General features: G+C 43.7%; 1 protein-coding gene and 1 long non-coding RNA gene across 20 annotated transcripts in view; one reads left to right on the top strand and one right to left on the bottom strand.

Annotated features, from left to right (window-relative positions):
* The window catches only part of dlg1b (discs large MAGUK scaffold protein 1b), a 174334-nt gene that overhangs the window by 99481 nt on the left and 51441 nt on the right, over nucleotides 1-23412 (bottom strand). For 2 of the 19 annotated variants that reach the window (XM_049476558.1, XM_049476553.1), the window contains exon 1: nucleotides 18873-19654. The exons of 16 other annotated variants lie outside the window; for them this stretch is intronic. In XM_049476558.1, coding sequence (XP_049332515.1) covers nucleotides 18873-19163 — 291 coding nt within the window. In that variant the 5' untranslated portion in view covers nucleotides 19164-19654. Of the gene's footprint in view, nucleotides 1-18872; nucleotides 19656-23412 lie in introns of those variants that run through there. One more of the 19 variants, XM_022678663.2, reaches the window with a different exon arrangement.
* LOC125801067 (uncharacterized) overlaps nucleotides 1-23412 on the top strand; it is a 56231-nt gene that overhangs the window by 4659 nt on the left and 28160 nt on the right. The gene's annotated exons all lie outside the window — the stretch shown is intronic.

Raw genomic sequence — 23412 nt, forward strand, 5'->3', positions numbered from 1 at the left:
AATGATTACGCAAAACTGGTGCAACCCAGCCCAGAACACTAACCACATACCCCTCTTAAGAGTCCTTCGTGAGTATCAGAACACAGCAGAATTCGCAAACACCACTAACATCACACTAGTTGTAGTACCTTTCTATCTACAATCAGTCACAATCAGATACAGAAATATACTTTGCTAGTAATGGAATGTATTTAAAAATTTCTACAGCTGTAATAATGGAGGAATGTGAACACTGAGAAAATTAAAGGTTAAGGTTTTCACATGGACGGTACAGATGGAAGCATGTGCTGCAGAAAGTCTAGGAAAGATGATCCACGAGAGCCAGAAGCATGAAGACAGAGCAGGCCACACACTATAATCCCTAAATTTATGATAATCTTAGACCAACAGATGCAGCACAGCCCTGTTTCACCACCGTCTAGATCAGGAGGAAGTGAGGAGAAGCTGATTTAAGCCTGTACTTCCTTTCCTCTCCATATTCCTGACGGTAAATGATGCAGAGTGAATGATGCAGGCAGGTAGATGCTCAGCGCTGGACTACATATTCATGTTCGGTGACTAACAGGCATCACTGCACTGTGTCACTTATGTACCAGGAATACATTATAGAAAGCTTATATCATCAGCCACATCGGACACTGCAGCGCAGTGGATGGTTATGATGGTGACCGGCGGCTTCTGGCTAGAATTGTCCATGTGAACATGTGAGACAGGGATGCAGAGGTCAATCGACTGATTTAGCATGATCGGCTGATTGTAAATAGATTTGAACTAGAATAGAATAAGTGTGCTGTTAGTGGTGTTTGTTAGTTCTGCTGTGTTCTAATACTCATTGTACTGGGCTGATTGACCTACTCTTGAGAGGAATATCCTGTTAGTGTCCTGTTACTCACTGTACTGGGCTGATTGACGTACTCTTGAGAGGGAATCCTGTTAGTGTTCTAATACTAACTGTACTGGTTTGATTGATCTACTCTTGAGAGGGATATCCTGTTAGTGTTCTAATTCTCCCTGTACTGGGCAGCACATGCTTCCTCTTTGCCATCCACATGAAAACCTAATTTTCTCATTTACAGTTGTAGCAAAACTGAAAGTTCATCCCATTCTTTGATAATTGCCAGTTATGTTTCAGCATGATCGGATGATTGTAGATAGACGTGTACTAGAATACTAGTGTATTAGAATGGTTTGTTCAACACTTTTAGGTTGCTACATGATTCCTTATGTGTTCCTTTATAGTCTGGATCACTTCAGAACTCATTTATAATGTAGAAAAATGATTAGAGTACTCTTGAGAGGGATATCTTGTTAGTGTTCTAATACTTACTGTCCTGGGCTAATTGACCTACTCTTGAGATGGATATCCTGTTAATGTTCTGTTACTCACTGTACTGGGCTGATTGACCTACTCTTGAGAGGGATATCCTGTTAGTGTGCTGTTATTCACTGTACTGGTCTGATTGACCTACTCTTGAGATGGATATCCTGTTAATGTTCTGTTACTCACTGTACTGGGCTGATTGACCTACTCTTGAGAGGGATATCCTGTTAGTGTGCTGTTATTCACTGTACTGGGCTGATTGACCTACTCTTGAGATGGATATCCTGTTAATGTTCTGTTACTCACTGTACTGGGCTGATTGACCTACTCTTGAGATGGATATCCTGTTAATGTTCTGTTACTCACTGTACTGGGCTGATTGACCTACTCTTGAGAGGGATATCCTGTTAGTGTGCTGTTATTCACTGTACTGGGCTGATTGACCTTCTCTTGAGAGGGATATCCTGTTAGTGTTCTGCTAATCACTGTACTGGGCAGCACTTGCTTCCGTCTTTGCCATCCACATGAAAACCTCATTTTCTCATTTACAGTTGGAGCAAAACTGCAAGGGCATTTACAGGAAAATTGAAAATACATCCCATTCTTTGATAATTGCCAGTTATGTTTCAGCATAATCGGACGATTGTAGATAGAAGTGTACTACACAATAAAAGTGCCAAAGGACATCAAAATGGCTAATGACCTTCTAACGATGGAACCAGCCTCAGACACCACAAGTTAACACAGTATTTTGGTCTGTTTAACAGTAATTTTAAGTTACTACATGATTCGTCATGTGTTCCTTCATAGTCTGGATCACTTCGCTGTTCATTTATAATGTCATATCTCGAACATTTGTGCCGATATGCCCCCCCCCCCCTCTCGCCGCAGTGTGGTGGTATATCCCGGCGCGGGTAAAGGTCCATATAGCTGATGAGTCTTTCCCTGTACGGGCAGGGGATGGCACCGGTTGCCACGGCAACAGGGATCTCAGCATACAGAGAAGTTTCCTCTATAGGTAGCTCTGATTCACTCAGCTTTATTTAAAGCTGACAACAAGCCCTCTGAAGTGGCCTCCTCACCTCGCTCTGCAGATCTATTTCCACACCGACCAATCAGAGCGGAGATCACAGAACACATCCCATATGCAGTTCTAAACAACACGCAGGTGACTCATGAGGTGCTGTTCTCTGTGGGTATAGAACTTACAGTGGCGTGAAAAAGTAGTTTTTCAGATTATCAAACTTTGCAAAGGTATTCGGCCCCCTTTGAACTTTTGAAACTTTTGCTACATTTCAGGCTTCAAAAGGTAAAGATATGAAATTGTAATTTTTTCGTAAAGAATCAACAACAAGTGGGAAACAATCGTGAAGTGGAACGAAATCTACTGGATATTTTAAATGTGTTGCTTGGTCTTCGTGATGCTCTCTGCGCTTTAAACATAATAATAATAATACGAACAATATTGCACGCCCCACTTTTCAGTTTTTTATTTCAAAAAAAAAAGTTCAAAATATTCAAAAAATTGTTTCACCTCACGACTGTGTCCCACTTGCAAAATATTACAATTTCATATCTTTATGTTTGAAGCAAAAGGTTGAAAAGTTTAAGGGGGCTGAATACTTTTGCAAGTTATATACTGTATAACCTGAGTAAATATAAAAAACACTTTTAAATGACGATTTCATTTATTAAGGGAAAGAAATTATATACAAACCAATCTAGCCCTTTGTGAAAAAGTTTCACAAAGTTTCACTGTGTGTATGTGTGTGTGTATATATATGTATATATATATGTATGTATACATATATATACATATATGTATACATACATATATATATACATACATACATATATATATATACACACATACATACTCGTGTGTGTGTGTGTGTGTATGTGTGTGTGTTGAGCTGGTGGGAGGAAATGCATCACAGAGCAGGGCACCTCAATCTTCCCCTGACCAGCATATGAGGAGGAGTATTACCTGGCAACCGGCGCCGTGTGGTGTTGAGTCACATCCCTCAGTGAATTAACTAAAACTGCTCACTATTCATCCCCAGCCTTCCTGTACCACACCTGACACTGCCACACTCAACCCCACACACATACCAAACACAGCCTTCCTGTACCACACCTGACACTGCCACACTCAACCCCAACACATACCAAACACAGCCTTCCTGTACCACACCTGACACTGCCACACTCAACCCCAACACATACCAAACACAGCCTTCCTGTACCACACCTGACACTGCCACACTCAACCCCAACACATACCAAACACAGCCTTCCTGTACCACACCTGACACTGCCACACTCAACCCCAACACATACCAAACACAGCCTTCCTGTACCACACCTGATACTACCACACTCAACTCCAACACATACCAAACACAGCCTTCCTGTACCACACCTGACACTGCCACACTCATCCCCAACACATACCAAACACAGCCTTCCTGTACCACACCTAAAACTACCACACTCACCCCAACACATACCAAACACACCCTTCCTGTACCACACCTGACACTGCCACACTCATCCCCAACACATACCAAACACAGCCTTCCTGTACCACACCTGATACTACCACACTCATCCCCAACACATACCAAACACACCCTTCCTGTACCACACCTGACACTGCCACACTCATCCCCAACACATACCAAACACAGCCTTCCTGTACCACACCTGATACTACCACACTCAACCCCAACACATACCAAACACAGCCTTCCTGTACCACACCTGACACTGCCACACTCATCCCCAACACATACCAAACACAGCCTTCCTGTACCACACCTGATACTATCACGCTCAACCGCACCCACATACCAAACACAGCCTTCCTGTACCACACCTGACACTGCCACACTCATCCCCAACACATACCAAACACAGCCTTCCTGTACCACACCTGATACTACCACACTCAACCCCAACATATACCAAACACAGCCTTCCTGTACCACACCTGACACTGCCACACTCATCCCCAACACATACCAAACACAGCCTTCCTGTACCACACCTGATACTACCACACTCAACCCCAACACATACCAAACACACCCTTCCTGTACCACACCTGACACTGCCACACTCATCCCCAACACATACCAAACACAGCCTTCCTGTACCACACCTGATACTACCACACTCATCCCCAACACATACCAAACACACCCTTCCTGTACCACACCTGACACTGCCACACTCATCCCCAACACATACCAAACACAGCCTTCCTGTACCACACCTGATACTACCACACTCAACCCCAACACATACCAAACACAGCCTTCCTGTACCACACCTGACACTGCCACACTCAACCCCAACACATACCAAACACAGCCTTCCTGTACCACACCTGATACTACCACACTCAACCCCAACACATACCAAACACAGCCTTCCTGTACCACACCTGACACTGCCACACTCATCCCCAACACATACCAAACACAGCCTTCCTGTACCACACCTAAAACTACCACACTCAACCCCAACACATACCAAACACACCCTTCCTGTACCACACCTGACACTGCCACACTCATCCCCAACACATACCAAACACAGCCTTCCTGTACCACACCTGATACTACCACATTCATCCCCACACACATACCAAACACACCCTTCCTGTACCACACCTGACACTGCCACACTCATCCCCAACACATACCAAACACAGCCTTCCTGTACCACACCTGATACTACCACACTCATCCCCAACACATACCAAACACACCCTTCCTGTACCACACCTGACACTGCCACACTCATCCCCAACACATACCAAACACAGCCTTCCTGTACCACACCTGATACTACCACACTCAACCCCAACACATACCAAACACAGCCTTCCTGTACCACACCTGACACTGCCACACTCATCCCCAACACATTCCAAACACAGCCTTCCTGTACCACACCTGATACTATCACGCTCAACCGCACCCACATACCAAACACAGCCTTCCTGTAGAGATCAAGTGAGAGAGAGAGCGAGTAAGAGGGAGAGAGAGACAGCACGAATGTGAGAGAGTAAGCAAGAGACAGCAAGAGTGTGAGAGTGAAAGAGTGTGGGAGAGAGAGTGAGTGAGTGAAAGAGAGAGAGCGAGTGAGTGAGTGAGAGAGAGCGAGTGAGTGAGTGAGAGAGAGAGAGAGAGCGAGTGAGTGGGAGAGAGAGAGCGAGTGAGTGAGTGAGAGAGAGCGAGTGAGTGAGTGAGTGAGAGAGAGAGAGCGAGTGAGAGGGAGAGAGACAGCACGAGTGTGAGAGAGTAAGCAAGAGACAGCAAGAGTGTGAGAGTGAAAAAGTGAGGGAGAGAGAGCGAGTGAGTGAGTGAGAGAGAGAGAGAGAGAGAGCGCGAGTGAGAGGGAGACAGCACAAGTGTGAGAGAGTAAGCAATAGACAGCAAGAGTGTGAGAGAGCAAGTGAAAGAGAGAGAGCGAGCGAGCGAGTGAGTGAGTGAGAGAGAGAGCGAGTGAGAGGGGGAGAGAGACAGCATGAGTGAGAGAGCAAGTGAGGGAGAGAGACAGAGCAAGTAAGGGAGGGGGAGAGAGAGAGAGAGAGAGAGCGCCAGTAAGAGAGTAAGCAAGAGACAGCAAGAGTGTAAGAGTGAGAGAGAGACAGAGCGAGTGAGAGAGACATCGCAAGTGTGAAAGAGAGTGAGTGACAGAGAGTGAGAGCAAGAGAGGTAGAGACAGCAAGTGTGAAAGAGAGTGAGTGAAGGATAGAGAGAGCGAGTGTGAGGGAGAGTGAGTGAAGGAGAGACAGCATGAGTGTGAGATAGCGAGAGTCAGAGCGAGTGAGAAAGAGCAAGAGATAGAGAGACAGACAGAGTGAGAAAGAGGGAGAGAGTGTGAGTGTGAGTGTGAGTGAGAGACAGTGCGAGTGAAAGCAAGAGATAGAGAGACAGCACGAGTGTGAGAGAGGGAATGAGGGAGAGACGGAGTGAGTGAGAGAGCGAAAGGGAGAAACAGCAGCAAACAGAACAAACATGGGCAATAGGGGTGGGCGATATGGCTCTAAAATAATATCACGATATTTCAGGGTATTTTTGCGATAACGATATACTTGGCGATATAGGAAAACTAAAATAATTAATTAATTTCAGGAATATAGTATAATAGTATAACAGAATAATCATAATGTGGCAAAATAAATAATACAGCATAAAATAATATAATGCAGCAAATAATATTGCAGAATATTTAGTGCATGCATATAAACTGCAAACTAAAACAATTATACAATAAATACACTAAAAGCTTCACAGTAAATAATAGACTACTTTTAAGACAGAACAGCCCTATTATCACGATATGGATTTTTAATATCATGATATATCATGATTTCTGTGTCACGATATATTGTATACAATATAATATTGCCCACCCCTAAAGGGCAATCCAGATTCAAATACCATGAAACAAAACCGGTTCAAAAGCAAACACAACCAAACAACCCAGCAACTGGAGATCCCAACACAGGCTGCAGGTTGGCAATACTTCGCAAAGACAGGGCTAAATAAGCAAAGGGTAACAGATGAAACAGATCAGTATTCAGGTGATGATGATCGTGATAAATGTCCATGATTAGTTAGTGAGTTACATATGAAATGTAACAAGTCTTCTTGGGATTTGTATCCACTGGATTTAAGGTGTGACAATATACACTAAAATAAACATATAAATGTAATTAAAACCCTCATACCTGCTTTATTAAATCTAAAACAGCACTCTGTCTGCATAACGTAACTGAGCACATGATTCAGCAGCTGATTTAAAATCATAAGCTCAGTTCAGTCACGTGGACCTAAAACCCAGAAATCACGAGTGCCAAGAGAGAGAATTAAACCTGAATTAAATTAATGAGATGCCACCTGCTCCCGCACCATTAAGAGCTGGACCTGATTCAGTAAAATCTCTCTGCCCACACCCTCCAAACTGACCTGCCCAGAACAGCAGCATCCAACAAGAACCGGAACCGGAGCTCCGGCTCTTCTACTGAAGCCTCAGATACAACACAGGACTTTTAAAATATAAAGCAGATTATAAACAGACCAGATATATTTAACTACATCACTGTTTTTACTGATTTTTATAGAATTTTTACCAATTATGGACACACACAACACGACTGCTGACTTGCATTAACTAGGAGATTCAAATGCTAACATGGAGATGCATGAGCTTGCTGCAGTCATTGATAGTGCTGGTATTTGAGAAAAAAAGGGTTGGGTAAAGTGTTGGGTTGGGTGGAAAGTGGTGGGTTGAGTAAAGTGATGGGCTGCATTAAGTAAAGTGGTGGGTTGAGTAAAGTGATGGGTTGAGTAAAGTGATGGGTTGAGTAAAGTGGTGGGTTGAGTAAAGTGATGGGCTGCATTAAGTAAAGTGGTGGGTTGAGTAAAGTGATTGGTTGAGTAAAGTGATGGGTTGAGTAAAGTGATGGGTTGAGTAAAGTGGTGGGTTGAGTAAAGTGATGGGCTGCATTAAGTAAAGTGGTGGGTTGAGTAAAGTGATGGGTTGAGTAAAGTGATGGGTTGAGTAAAGTGGGTGGTTAAGTAAAGTTTAGGGCTGGGTAAGTGCTGGGTTTGGTTAAGTGTTTGGTTGAGTAAAGTGGTGGGCTGCATTAAGTAAAGTGTTGGGTTGAGTAAAGTGATGGGTTGGGTAAAGTGGAGGGTTAAGTAAAGTTTTAGGCTGGGTAAAGTGCTGGGTTTGGTTAAAGTGTTGGGTTGGGTAAAGTGGTGGGTTGGGTAAAGCGATGGGTATAGTAAAGTGAAGGGTTGAGTAAAGTGGTGGGTTGGATAGAGTGCTAGGTCGGATAAAGTGGTGGGATTATAAAGTGATGGGTTGAGTAATGTATTGAGTTGAGTAAAGTAGTGGGTTGGGGGTAAAGTGTTGGGTTTGGGTAAAGCCAGGGGTTAGGTAAAACGATGGGTTGAGTAAAGTGTTGGGTTGGGCAAAGTGCTGGGTCAGGCAAAGTGCTGGGTAAAGTGGTGGGTTGGGTAAAGTGGTGGGTTGGGTAAAGTGGTGGGTTGGGTAAAGTGGTGGGTTGGGTAAAGTGCTGGGTAAAGTGGTAGGTTGGGTAAAGTGTTGGGTTGGGTAAAGTAGTGGGTTGGGTGTAAAGTGGTGGGTTGAGTCAAGTGCTGGGTAAAGTGAGGGGTTGGGTAAAGTGTTGGGTTGAGTAAAGTGGTGGGTTGGGTAAAGTGGTGGGTTGGGTAAAGTGGTGGGTTGGGTAAAGTGCTGGGTAAAGTGGTAGGTTGGGTAAAGTGTTGGGTTGGGTAAAGTAGTGGGTTGGGTGTAAAGTGGTGGGTTGAGTCAAGTGCTGGGTAAAGTGAGGGGTTGGGTAAAGTGAGGGGTTGGGTAAAGTGTTGGGTTGAGTAAAGTAGTGGGTTGGGTAAAGTGCTGGGTTGGGTAAAGTGTTGAGTTGGGTGTAAAGTGTTGGGTTGGGTAAATTTGGACATATAGTGTTTATATTAGGGGGGGGGCAATATGGCCCTAAAATAATATCACAATATTTCATGGTATTTTTCGCGATAGCGACACTCTTGGCGATATGACAAAAACACTGAATTGAAAAAAATATATATTTCAAGAATACACTACTGCAAGAAAAAAATAAATAAATAAATGTTATTATTGCACATAATATACGGCACATCCCTAACTGAGATATTAAAAAGTACAAGTCAGTGAATGTCCAGAATTTCATAAAACTAATAATAATGCACTTAAAAATGATACTGAACAGATATAATCTGTCTTTAGTAAATATATAATGGAAAATGAGAACAATGTGATTTTTTTTTTTTTGCAAAAAAAAAAAACATTACAAATGTAGTACCTTGATACCCTGTGATAATTAGGGGTAAGTGATATGGCACCATATTTCAGGGTATAATATTCACGTACGATACGATATGGCACAGCCCTATAGTTTATATTTATGTATATATTACAATTATATTCTTTAAAAGTCTTGAATCCCCACCGAAGCTGATCAAAGTGCTCTGGAAGTGGAATACGGTGTTATATGGAGAAGTGAGCCTCTGCTGCTGGTAAAACACTGCATTATCATGCCAAACACAGCCAGAGAAACTAGCGCTGCCGCTAACTCCCGCTATCTAAAGCTGCTAAAAATAGCGCCCCGGCATCCAGTCGGCATGTCCTAAGAGAAAGGACAATCGACTGAGAAATTAGTATTTACCAGAGCAGCAGTCTGATGCGCCGCGCCGACCGCCTCGTACATCACTGTCACCACAATGTTTCGCCCTTGGTTTAATCAGGAATAAAACAAACACTCGCAATTCAATCATTCTTCTAATTAGAGCTCGTGCCGGATTCTCCAGTCGATGCAAAAATATTCATGGTATTTATGGCTGTGGTTCATATAATTAGGCTGTTTTACTGTTTTTCTTTTTTAGTAATTGCATTTCTAATTTAATCCCATTTTCGGCTTAATTTGGATAGGCAATTACCTAATCCCTATTAATATGTATTCCCCCTATCAATAGCAAAGCACAGATTAAAAGGACAAGCGCATGCCTCCTGCAATACATGTGAAATCGGACTCCGCCTCCTTTCCAACTGCAGCCAATCAATTCCCAGCTCAGATACATCAGCTAACAGATGAGGAAGGAAAGCACCACCTATTGTATGCTCTAAACTGTGCTCTCTCAGGCTCTGGCTGCTGATGGAGATGTTGTAACAGTTGTAATAGTTGTAAAACAAATGCTTTGCATACTTCAAAAACCTGGTGAAAAACAGCAACATCGGGGCTCCAAGTGGTCCAGCTCTCTCTGGGTGGGTCTTTTCCCTCATCACTCCCAGTGTGATGTCGATCAGCACAAGTCCTTCTAAGCCAGGGGCGTCCAAACTACGGCCCGCGGGCCATTTGTGGCCCGTTTCCTTTTTTGGAGCGGCCCGCGAGGTATTTTAGAAATAGAATGAAAGTTGGCCCGCTGTTAAGCAGGTTTTTATAATGTGAGATTCAAAGTTTGAACGCTAGGTGTCAGAAACGTGCCAAAGAGTCTAAAATCGGCGAGAGTGAAGTTGAAACGCAGAAAAATTGCCCAAGAGTCTAAAAGCGGAGAGGGTGCGCATTTCTAGCGCAGAAAAACGGGCCAAAGAGTCTAAAAGTGGAGAGGGTGCGCAGATTTAGCGCAGAAAAACGGGCCAAAGAGTCTAAAAGTGGAGAGTGTGCGCATTTCTAGCGCAGAAAAAACGGGCCAAAGAGTCTAAAAACGGAGAGGGTGCGCATTTCTAGCGCAGAAAAACGGGCCAAAGAGTCTAAAAGCGGAGAGAGTGCGCATTTCTAGCGCAGAAAAAAACGGGTCACAGAGTCTAAAAGTGGAGAGGGTGCGCATTTCTAGCACAGAAAAAACGGGCCAAAGAGTCTAAAAGCGGAGAGGGTGCGCATTTCTAGCGCAGAAAAAGGGCAAATGAGTCTTAAAGTTGCCGTAATTAAGGAGTTTAATATTAAGAGACATCATGAAATGAAACATCAATTTGAAAAATCTTAGTTTACACAACACTGTCAAAAATAGACAAAGATAGTAAGTCAAGTAAAATGGTGTGGAAATGAAAGTAAGCAGCAAAAAGTATTATTTAAAGTGGTATATTTCATTATTTTTATTATTATTTTTTTTTTACAGAGTCTTTGGCCCATGACTTCAAATATATTCTCCTTCTGGCCCCCAACAAAAAAAGTTTGGACACTCCTGCTCTAAACTGTGCTCTCTCTGGCTCCGGCTGCTGATGGAGATGTTGTAACAGTTGTAATAGTTGTAAAACAAATGCTTTGCATACTTCAAAAACCTGGTAACTGAAAAACAGTAATATCAGGGCTCCAAGTGGTCCAGCTCTCTCTGGGTGGGTCTTTTCCCTCATCACTCCTAGGGTGATGTCAATCAGCACAAGGCTGCGTCTGAACCCTATCAGAAGTCCTTCTAAGCTCTCCCTAGAGTTCTAAAAAGAAAAGTGTAATTCAAGCTTTGAGCCATTCGAAAGGACAAGCATTACACATGCATTTCTGGACAAGCTGAACGATACAGAAGCATCTCTGTAAAAGAGAAGTGAAAGAATTATGTGGATTGAGGAGGTTGATTAATATTAAGAGATTTTACACAGTGCTTTCCTGCCAACTTCACCAAAGTTACCAAGTGCAGCTGGCAACGTAATGAGCCTAGAGTGGCAACAATGGCAATAATAGACACTTTTCCTCCTATTTCAGGCTATTTTAAAGATAAAATGTCACTGGATGCTGCTTTAAATGTTGAAATTGTTAGATCTCCCTAAACAATTTACTGCCTACAAACATGAATGTTTAAAGGCCTGAAATCTGTACTTAGTTCAAGAGAAAACAGAGCACTGCTTTTATGTTAAATATCCAGCCGTATTTGATTTAAATAATCACGCAGTCAAAAGTCACACTATCTGGGCCAAATTCAAAAGGCCCGGCAGCCAGGCGCTGGAGTCCAGTCACATGGGATGAGTTGTAATGTTGAGATTAACAGCGAGGCTCTGCCAGAACTGCCATCAGTGCTGAATGAGCGGCGCTCCAACCTAAGCACTTCACTCACATTTGCAAGTAAAAATAATCCCATGTGAATTTAAAGAGCTCTTTAGCACCGGTGGCTAGCGGCGCGGTGAGGTCCGGCAGGCCCGGCTGAACCGCCGCTCTTTGTGGAGCTGGATAATACAGTAAATTGGAGTTGCCCTTGTTCGACATTGAATTTCATTTCAAAGTCTTTGGCTCTCTCGTTGTTGAAAACAGTGAATCAGCAGAAGCGTCGCCGGGTTTGAAGCCAGCGTTTGCCGCCTGGACCCGAGCCCTGATGAATAAAGCGTTAGTTATGAATAGATGACATCAAAGGCAAAGGATGGGCAGTTTATATTCACCAGTATAATGCGCTGTTTGTTTTACCGCTTTTTTAAGACAGATATACTGTATGTTACTTACCTCTATGGCATCTAAAGGTGCGAGGAGGTGCTATCCAGCTTCAGTGTTTATTAATAATCCCAATCGGCTGAGATTTTCTGTATAATACTTTGCAACCGAGATGCTCGCACAAGAGTGTCTGGTCAACTGCCATATTATACTCGGCAACCAGAGTTTTGGCACAAGCATCTCGGACCAACTGTTGCATTATACTGAGCAACAAGGGTTTTGGTGCACGCAGCTCAGGCCAATTGCCATATTACACTCGGCAACTAGAGTGTCGGCAAAAGCAGCTTGGACAGCAACTGTGTGAGCACAAGTGGCTTGGGCCAACTCCCATATTACACTTGGCAACCGGGGTGTTGGCACAAGTGGTTTGGACAGATTGTCGTATTATACTCTGCAACTGGGGTGTTTGTACAAGCATCTTAGATGACCTCAGGCCAATTGCCATATTATACTAGGCAACCAGAGTGTCGGCAAAACAGATTGGCGTATTATACTCAGCAACCAGGGTGTTGGCACAAGCTGCATGGGCTGATTCTCATACCTGCAAACCAGGGTGATGGCAGCCGTGGCATGGGCCGATTCCCATATTATACTCAGCAACCAGAGTTTTGCCCCATGCAGCACTTGGCCCAGATGTGAATCCAGCATTTGGTCCATCGGCTGAGATTTATGGTCTACACTTGGAAACCGGGTGTTGTCACAAGAGGCTTGTGCCAATTCCAGTACTATACTTTGCAACCGGGGCACTGGTACAGAAGTCTCGGGCAAACTCCCATATTACACTTTCCAACCGAGGTGTTGGCACAAGTGGTTTGGACAGTTTTCACGTATTATACTCTGCAACAGGGGCATTTTGGACCAAACACTCATATTATACTCAGCAATCAAGGTTTTGGTGCATGCAGCTCTGGCCAATTGCCATATTACACTAGGCAACCAGAGTGTCGGAAGAAGAGGCTTAGACAGATTGGCGTATTATACTCAGCAACCAGGGTGTTGACATAAACTGCATGGGCTGATTCTCATATTATACCTGCAAACCAGGGTGATGACAGATGTGGCACGGGCCGATTCCCATATTATACTCAGCAACCGGAGTTTTGCCCCATGAAGCACTAGGTTGAGATGTGAACCAGCATTTGGGCCAGAATCATGCAGTGTCCTGTATCCTCCATGTGACACGCCAAAAGTCATGGGACACAGTACTTGTTCCTGTCCCATGACCTGTAGCGTAGCATGTTTACATTAGCATATAGCATCGCTGCTTCATGTCTGTTTTGCATGATTCAGGCATTAGTTGTGAGAAACTGAAGCAGACTCAGTGTTCTGAGGATCTCAGTATCTAAAGATTACTGAGGGAAAATACAGGAGCTGAAATCCAGCGCACAGCCAGAGCATCTGAGGAATCACGTGGATAACGCCATGGTTAACATGGTACAGGCGAACATACGTTACACAGCACACACTAATCAGACACGGGGCCAACCGGGGTCTCCTATAGGCTGAGCAGAGCTCTGACCAATCTAATAATGGACATCTGCCTTCATTACAGATCAATCCCATGGATTTGTTCAGCTGGTCTGTTTATCATCTGCTCATCTGGCCTGTAATGAAGGTAAGTATCTGAATGTAACATGAGGGAGGAACTACAGACATGGGACATTTAATAGAAAAATCATAAAAATAAAAATATAATAAATACATGATTGATAAATATATGCAGCATACTTGGCAACCTGGGTGTTCGCACAAGTGGCATGGGTCAATTCTCTTATTATACCTGGAAACCAGTGTGCTGGCACAGGTGACTTGGGCCAATTCTCATATTCGACTCCTAGAATTTTACTAGTATTCCCATATTCTACTAGTATACTTGGAAACCTGGGTGTTTCAACAATTGGCTTGGGTCCAATCCCATATTCTACTCAGTAACTGGGATGTAGGCACGAGCGGCTAGGGCTAATTCCCATATTCTACTCGGCAACCTGGGTGGTTGCACATGTAGTAAACTTGGCGACCTGGGTGTTTCAACAATTGGCTTGGGCCAATTCCCATATTCTACTCAGAAACCTGGGTAGTGGCACATACATTACACTTGACAACTAGGGTGTTGGCACAAGCGACTTAGGCCAATTCCCATTTTCTGCTTGGCAACCAGGGTGGTTGCACATGCAGTATATTTGTCACCAGTGGTTTGGGCCAATTTCCATATTCTACTCGGCAACCAGTGCATTAGCACAAGCTACTTGGGCTGATTCCCATATTATACCTGGCAGCTGTGGTTTTGGCACATGTGGCTTGGGACAATTCCCACATTCAATTCAGCAACTAGGGTGTTGGCACAAGCAGTACACTTGGCAACCTGCGTGTCGACACAAGTGGCTTGGGTCAATTTCCACATTCTACTCTGCAATCTGGGTGTTGAATACAAGCGACTATAGGGCCAAATCCCAAATTATACCTGGCAGACGGGGTGTTGACACAAGCGACTTGGGCCAATTCCCATATTATACCTGGCAGACGGGGTGTTGACACAAGCGATAGGGTCGAATCCCAAATTATACCTGGCAGACGAGGTGTTGACACAAGCGATAGGGTCGAATCCCAAATTATACCTGGCAGACGGGGTGTTGACACAAGCGATAGGGTCAAATCCCAAATTATACCTGGCAGGCGGGGTGTTGGCACAAGCAACTTGGGCCAATTCCCATATTACACCTGGCAGACGGGGTGTTGGCACAAGTGGCTAGCACGAACTGTTGTATTGTACTTGGCAGAGGGGGGTGCTGGCACAAGCAACTTGGGCCCATTCCCATATTCTACTTAGCAACCTGGGTGTTGGCACAAGGGGTTTGGACTAACTGTCATCTTATACGTGGCAGCCGGGATGTTGGCGCAAGCGGCTAGGGCCGATTCCCATATTATAACTGGCATCCGGGGCGTTGGCACAAGCCCCAACTGTTGTATTATACTTAGTTTACACTGTCCATGCAAACAGATAAGTGAATCAAATCTCCATTCAATGCAGGAGACCTCACACCCATCCCACAGCACAGTGCAGTGCAGTGCAGCTTTCTTTAGCTACCACTTGACATGGCAAAAGTCATGGGACACATGACTCGTGATATGTCAATGTCACATAAACACAATAACAATAATAACAGGGATAATTCCTGGGTTACGCCGGTGATGCCCAAGCTGACGTGTTGCTGTGACACACTCTCATTACAGCTGCCAGCTTTCCCTCCCCCCCCCCCTCACCCGTGTGCAATCTGAACTCAGGCTGAGAGAGTGATTAGTGCAGAGCACAGAGTGTTAACTACAGTCCGGCTCAGATCAGAACAGGGCTGATTAAAGCTTCGGAGAATGAGAATCCACACAATCCCTGCGTTTCTGCATGCAACCAGGCGGTGCGGGCGGCTACAAGCAAATAAATCAACCAATTCAGATACCACAGCAATCACTCAGCGATACCGCAACAGCCATACCATAGTGTAACACTAGTAGCCACTTGGTGACCCTCTGTGATGCCACAGTAATCACTCAACAATACCACAACAGCCAAACCATAGAAACTAATTTGTAACCACTTGGCAACCCTCTAGGATACTAGGGGTGGGAATCGTTTACTATCTCACGATTCGATTCGATTCCGATTTTGGGGGCCACGATTCGATTCAAAATCGATTTTTGATTCAAAACGATTTGAATTATAAAAATTTCTGCTTCTGGCTTATGAATCTTATTGAAAAAAAACCCTCCATAATATACACTGGTCCTGGAGCAGGTAATGTGTTACAAAAACAATAAAATGTGCAGGAATGTGGGTCCTCAGTGACAGAGGAATCACTGGGATATCACAATGACGTTAATGAACAATAAATAAATAATAAATAACACTGCTTTATTACCAGGCTACTAGCTGTGGTGTGTAGGTGACGCTGCTGGGCTGATGTGATGATAGCAGTGGAGCGCTAAAGTTCAGGAGCAGCTGCTGATTAACTAGTTAATTTAAGGTCGTTGTATTTCTTCAGAAAGGGGGCAGGAGGTGGAGAAATTAATTCATATGGTCCATTCCTTAATTCCTCTGTGATGAGGAGCTGAAATTAGCTCTGATTAGCTTATTGTATTTTTCCGTTCCGCCTTAAATGCTGCAGCCCGCTGCCACCTGTAGCGTTATTTAAGGTGGAACTGGAAAGTTAGCTAGTTAGCTAGCTAACAGTTACTGAAACTAACTACTAGCGATCTTTTTTATGCTTGTTATGAAGCATTCTGCCATAAAACATTGAAACTACACGTTAATCTAATGTAATATAGTGCTTGTTCTGCCATCTTACCGGTGATTCTCAAACACCTACGCTCTGTGTGTGTCTGGAAGATCTCCGTTTGAAAGGACAAGCGCTATCCCCAGGGTTGCCAGGTCCAACAAAAATACCCAGCCCAAAATCAGTCTAAAACCCGCCCCTCAGAATCGATTTTGGGACATTTTAAATCGATTCTGAATCGTAGTAAATGAGAATCAAGATTCTTATGTGAATCGATTTTTTGGCACACCTCTATAGGATACCACAGCAATCACCCAACGATACCACATCAGCCACATGGGCGACCATTAGTAACCGCTTGGCAACCCTCTGGAAAGCTCAGAAATCACTCAATGATACCACGGCAGCCACACCATATCGATTAATTAAAAACCATTTGGCAACCCTTTGTGACACTGCAGCAACCACTCAACGATACCACATCAGCCACATGGGCGACCATTAGTAACCACTTGGCGACCCTCTGGGAAAGCTCAGAAATCACTCAACGATACCACGGCAGCCACACCATAGCGATTAATTAGAAACCATTTGGCAACCCTTTGTGACACCGCAGCAACCACTCAACGATACCAGAAAAGCCACATGGGCGACCATTTAGTAACCACTTGGCGACCATCTATGACACCACAGCAACTACTCAACAATACCACAAAAGCCACATGGCTGACTAATTAGTAACCACTTGGCGACCATCTGAGATACCACAGAAACCACTCAATGATACCACGGCAGCCACACCATAGCGATTAATTAGAAACCATTTGGCGACCATCTATGACACCACAGCAACCACTCAACGATACCACAAAAGCCACATGGGTGACCATTTAGTAACCACTTGGCGACCCTCTAAAATACCAAAACAACCACTCAACGATACCACAACAGCCACACCATAGTGAGTAATTAGTAACCACTTGGCAACCCCCTTGGATACCACAGCAAATACTTAACGATACCACAACAGCCACAAATGTGTAATACATCTATATAATATATGAGTTTCATATTTTGAACTGAATTACTGAAATAAAGTAACTTTTCAATGCTATTCTAATTCTTTGAGATGCACTAATAATTTTAGAGTTTTCTATTGGTCAATACATTATGGCTTTAGGAATCATTATAAAGAAAAAAAAGTTAAAAATCGTGATACAATGTTTCTGCATGGCAGCGATGCATATCAATGTTGTGCTGTAATAATTAGGAAATTGAGTGTCTTCTAATAGAAGAGCATCTCTGAAGCCCCTCCCCCTCCTCCTCCTCCTCCTCCTGATTGACTTTCCTCTCAGCAGTCTGGGAGAGAGAGTGGTGTTAGCTGTTAGCACTTCATTTACTGCTCCCAGAGGGAGACGCTAAGCTGTCTTTCAAGTCTGTCACCTACCTACGACAACCAGACAAACAAACAAACAAATTGAATAACAGGCCTCAACAGGGAAAACACCAGAACAGTCTCATTGCTAATGCTTGGGGGGATCTCTCCACTCACATTACATGTTTCCAAAATGTATGTACCCACTGTAGGTCACAGTCTTTCTTAAAATTAAAGTCAGACAACTATTAATTTTAAAAGTAGAAGACAAAAGTAGAAGACTTACCTATCACCCAACCAGAACAATCCCACCAGATTAGAGGGTGATAGGGCAAGGATGGACACACGGTTTCTATACCATACCCTTTGCACCTAAACATGCACCTAAACCTTCCTCAAACACGAGGTTCTCCACAACTTCTAATTCTAAAAGTTAAACACTGACTGAAGACTGACTGTTTCTTAAAATTAGGGTTCTCCTCTACTTCTAATTCTAAAAGTATAAAACACTAAAAGCCAAAACTCTAGGGATAGGGAGTGACCGGGGGAAAGGATGGACATGGGGTCTCTATACCATAACTAAACATGTATTTACCCACTGTAGACCACCATGTTCCTCAAAACTGAAGTTCTCCACAACTTCTAATTCTAAAAGTACAAAACACTAAAAGCCCAAACTCTAGGGGTAGGGGCTGAAAGGGGGAAAGGATGGACATGGGTTCTCTATACCCTAGCCAAACATGTATTTACCCACTGTAGACCACCATGTTCCTCAAAACTGAAGTTCTCCACAACTTCTAATTCTAAAAGTAAAACTCTGACTGAAGACTAATAACACAAACCTTCCCCAACCATCCAACCAGAACAATCCCACCTGCTCAGGCGGGCAGAGTGACAGGGGCCACAGGGGGTCTCTCTCCCACCCACCTTGCATCCGAACATGAGGGAGATGGTGCTGTTGGTGCACGCCACCTTGCAGTGGCACAGCATGGGCGAGAAGCAGTCCAGCTTTTTGATGCTGGGCGACATTTTCTCTCCGCGGGGGCAGCTGAGGCGCTCGGCCACCGAGGAGCCAGACGCCCTCCTCCTGGAGCCACGCTGCCGGCTCCTGCCCCGCCGGCCTCCACCTCCTCCCGCACCTCCTCCTCCACCTCCTCCTCCACCACCGTCTCCGCCTCCTCCCGCACCTCCACTGCTGCTGCTGCTCGCCCGCACCATCCACCCTCATTCCATTCAGCCTCACTCCATTGGGCCAGCCAGACTGCTTCCCTCATCCAGCGAGCGTTCCTCCCGTCCGTCCACTCTCTCGCTCTGTCTATCTGTCTCTCGCGCGCTCTCGCTTTCCCTCTCTCTTCTCTTCAGGTCTTCTGGTTGTCCTCCTCTTCTGTCTCTTCTTTTACTTCCTAGAAGTGATCAAGTGTGCTGGGTCGCTTCCCTTCTCGTACGTAATTCCATACGTCTCTCCGTAAGTCTTTCCGTACGTCTCGCTCTCGCGCTTTCTCACGGCCGTCCACCGTCACGGCGGAGGTGTTTACAGTGAGGCCCCATGGGAGCCATGCTGCGTGTGCTGAGCCGAGCTCTGAGCTCAGACAGAGTGTGAATGTGTGTGTGTGTGTGTGTGTGAGAGAGAGAGGGAGAGAGAGAGAGAGAGAGAGAGCGAGACGGAGAGAGAGACGAGAAAGCGTGCGCGCGAGAGAGAGAGGACCACCCTTATCAACTGGCTCGTTTCCCCAGGAGAGACGGAGAGATGGCGAGCGCACACAGAAAGAGAAACAGAGCACAGGGATGGGGTGAACGAGGGAACGAGGGAAGAAGAACGAGAGAGGGAGGGAGGCTGAGAGAGAGAGAGAGAGAGAGAGAGAGAGAGAGAGAGGGGTTTATCACATGGGCACACAGTCACAGATGAACAGGGGCGAGCGAGATTGGATCAGGGAGAGAAAGCCAGAGAGACAATCTCTCTCTCTCTCTCTCTCTCTCTCTCTCTCTTTGCCCTTCAGCCCCTTTCGCTCTTGCGCTTTCAGTCTCTCCTTTCTATTTTAGTGTATCTATTATATTCTAATGTCTCTCTCTCAATTCTATTCTAGTGTCTCTAATATATTCTCCTGTCTTTCTATTATATTCTATTCTCTCTCTCCCTCAATTCTATTGTAATGTCTATTATATCTATCATCTTTCTATTCTATTCTACTGTCTCTCCCAATTCTATTCTAGTTTCTCTATTATATTCTAATCTCTCTCTCTCAATTCTATTCTAGTGTCTCTATTATGTTATCATGTCTTTCTACTGTTCTATTCTCTCTCTCCCTCAATTCTATTGTAATGTCTCTATTATATCTACCTTTTTATTCTATTTTACTGTCTCTCCCAATTCTATTCTAGTGTCTCTATTATATTCTACTAATTTTTATTAAATTCTAGTGTCCCTCAAATATTTTCTACTCAATTTTTTACTCTACGCTCTAGTGTCCCTTAATCTCATTTTTATATGAGTGCCTCTCTCAATTCTATTCTAGAGTCTTTCTCAATTCTATCCTGTCTCTCAATTCCATTCTAGTGTCTCTCAATTCTAGTCCAGTGTATCTCTCTCAATTCTATTCTAGTGTCTCTCTATCAGTTCTATTTGAATGTCCCTCTCAAATCTCTTCTATTGTATCCATCTTTCTCAAATCTATTTTAAAGTCTGTTTCTCTCAGATATATTCTAGAGTCATTCTATTATATTCTACTATCTTTCTATTGTATTTGTGTATTTCTAATTCCTATTCTCGTGTCTCTCTCAATTCTATTCAAATGTCTCTTTCAGTTCTATTGGAGTGTCCGGCAAATTTCTTCTTTTGTCTCCCTTTCCCTCTCAATTCTATTTTAGTATATCTATATTCTATTCTATTCTTATGATTCTATTGTATTTGTGTCTCAATTATTTTCTAATCTCAATTCCATTCTAGTCTCCTATTTCTATTCCACAAAATCTATTCTAAAATATTTTTCCTTATTTTATATTTATCCTATATTTTATTCCTTTTTACTTTTAGTATCTTATTTTTTAGTCTTTTTCACTGAGTCACTTTTTTATTCTTCAGTATCTCTCTCAATCTTTTATTCAATTTCAGCCTCTCTCTCTCTCTCCATTCAATCTCTATCCCTCCCACATTCTATCTTTCTCCTTAATGTATCTCTATTTTACTTCTATTCTATCATGTCTTTCTCACTCCCTCTCTTTCTATCTTTCATTCAAATGCTCTCCCTTGTTTCTTTCTCTACCCCTCTCTCTCTCTCTCTCTCTCTCTCTTTCTCTCTCCTTCATCAATGTGGGTGCTTTACGTCACCAGCATGAGGGGGTGTTTAAGTGTAAAACTCAGACTCCAGAGAGAGAGAGAGAGCGCGAGAGAGAGAGAGAGAGAGAGGTAAAGAAAGAGTATCCTGAGGGTGGGAAGTGTTCTGAGAGGGAGAGCAGGAACAATGGAGTGAAGTCCAGCATGATAACATGAACGAGAGAGCACAAGAGAGAGAGAGAGAGAGAGAGAGAGAGAGAGACAAAGAGAAACAGAGAGACAGAGAGAGAGTGACAGATATATATAGAGATACAGAGATATAGAGAGTGAGAGAGATATAGAGAGTAAGATAAAGAGATGGAGACAAAGAAAAAGATATATAAAGAGAGAGACACAGAGAGAGAGCGGAAGAGATAAAGACAGGAGGAGTGATCAGGGAGCAACCAATAAAGCGAGAGGGAAAGATGCTGAAAGGTGATTGGTCGGCCTGGCTGTGACCCTTTGATGTGGCTGTCATTCTTAAGAACCTCATTTTCCTGAACCATATATATATATATATATATATATATATATATATATATATATATATATATGGCCTCAAGCTCAGGTGTACTTGGGTTCTGCAGCAGGACAATGACCCAAAGCACACAAACAAGCCTAAAACCACTGAATGGCTTAAAAACTAAACTAAATGAAGGTTTTGGAAGAGGGTCTAGTTAAAGTCTGGATGATTGAGATGCTGTGGATGATCTTAAACAGGACCTTTATGCTGGAAAATGAAATCCTCCAATGTGTCTGAATTAAAACAATTCTGTAAAGAAGAGTGGAACTAAATTCCTCCACAGAGATGAGAAAGACTCGTCACCAGTTATCAGTAAAGATTGATTTGGACGGTTTTCTTTAATAAATAAACTATAGATCACTTATCACTTATCTTATCTTATATAGTATCTCCATACGATTAACAGAGCTAGGTTTTCTGTGCTATGGGCCCTTTAAAGAATGAGGTCACGTCGTTACACTGCTCCCGCTGCCAGCTGTACTCTTTGCACCAATTCCCTCGTTTTTGCATCGCTTCAGCTGTCCGACCGCTTCACTATCAAACCGTGACTCAGATCCCGCTGCCCCACTCACATGGGTGCGTCACTCAGAGGCACGGCCGCGGCACGGCAGCCCGAGTCCCGGCCAAACAGCATCGCGGCGCTCGCGGCTAGCGGCCCGGCAGCTCAGCGGCTTCTGACATACTTCACTACGCTAAAAACTACGAGTCTGCACGGATATAATTAGCCTTATTTCAGCCCCGCGCTATTTCCATGGCAACTGGAGCGATCGTACGAATCGTAACACGTAACTTCAGCTCACAACTAAACATACAGACATTGCATTGTATCATATAAAACTGAGCAATTAACTCATCTCACAAAACAGTTAGCATCCAAGCTAACACTCTCCAATCCATACTGCTGAGTTAGACTGTAAGCTAGCACTGTACCGCTAGCTGCAGTCCGGTGTTTTAAAGTCAATAGCTAAAGACCGGAGAGAAATAAAGCCCTAATTCACATATCAAATCAAAGCACAGATATAGCATCACCAGTTAACCATTAGCCATTATGGCTAATCCGCCATGTTGGGCGTTAAAATAAAGTCCCTGTTTCAGATTACTTAAATAGAGACTGTTTTGCTTTGCACATCTCTGCTAGATTTTCTTAGTCAGCTTTATGAGGTAGAGTCTCCTGGAATTCAGGCTTTCAGTTAACAGCTGTGCTGAACTCGTCAAGAGTTAATTACTTGAATTTCTTGTCTCTTAATAAAGTGTTTGAGAGCATCAGTTAAAGTAAAGTAGTGAAGAGGTAGAATTACAGGTAACAATTCGAAAGTGAATTCGAAAAGAAGCATTTCAAGTGCAGTCACATTTCTAATGATGAAACTGGCACTCATCAGGACCGTCCTAGGAAAGTAAGAGCGAGAGTTACCTCGGTTGCACAGGATAAGGTCATCAAGAGTTACCAGCCTCAGAAACCACAAAAAGGGCAAAGACGATCAAAAATATTACAATGATGAAACTGGCACTCATCAGGACCGACCCAAAAAACGGAAGCACCTAATGCTTCTTCACAGAGTATTTTTTTTTTTGTTTGTTTAACAGTAATTTTAGGTTGCTACATGATTCCTTATGTGTTCCTTCATAGTCTGGAT

The sequence above is a fragment of the Astyanax mexicanus genome, chromosome 4 (genome assembly GCF_023375975.1).
Source record: "Astyanax mexicanus isolate ESR-SI-001 chromosome 4, AstMex3_surface, whole genome shotgun sequence".
NCBI lineage: Eukaryota > Metazoa > Chordata > Actinopteri > Characiformes > Acestrorhamphidae > Astyanax > Astyanax mexicanus.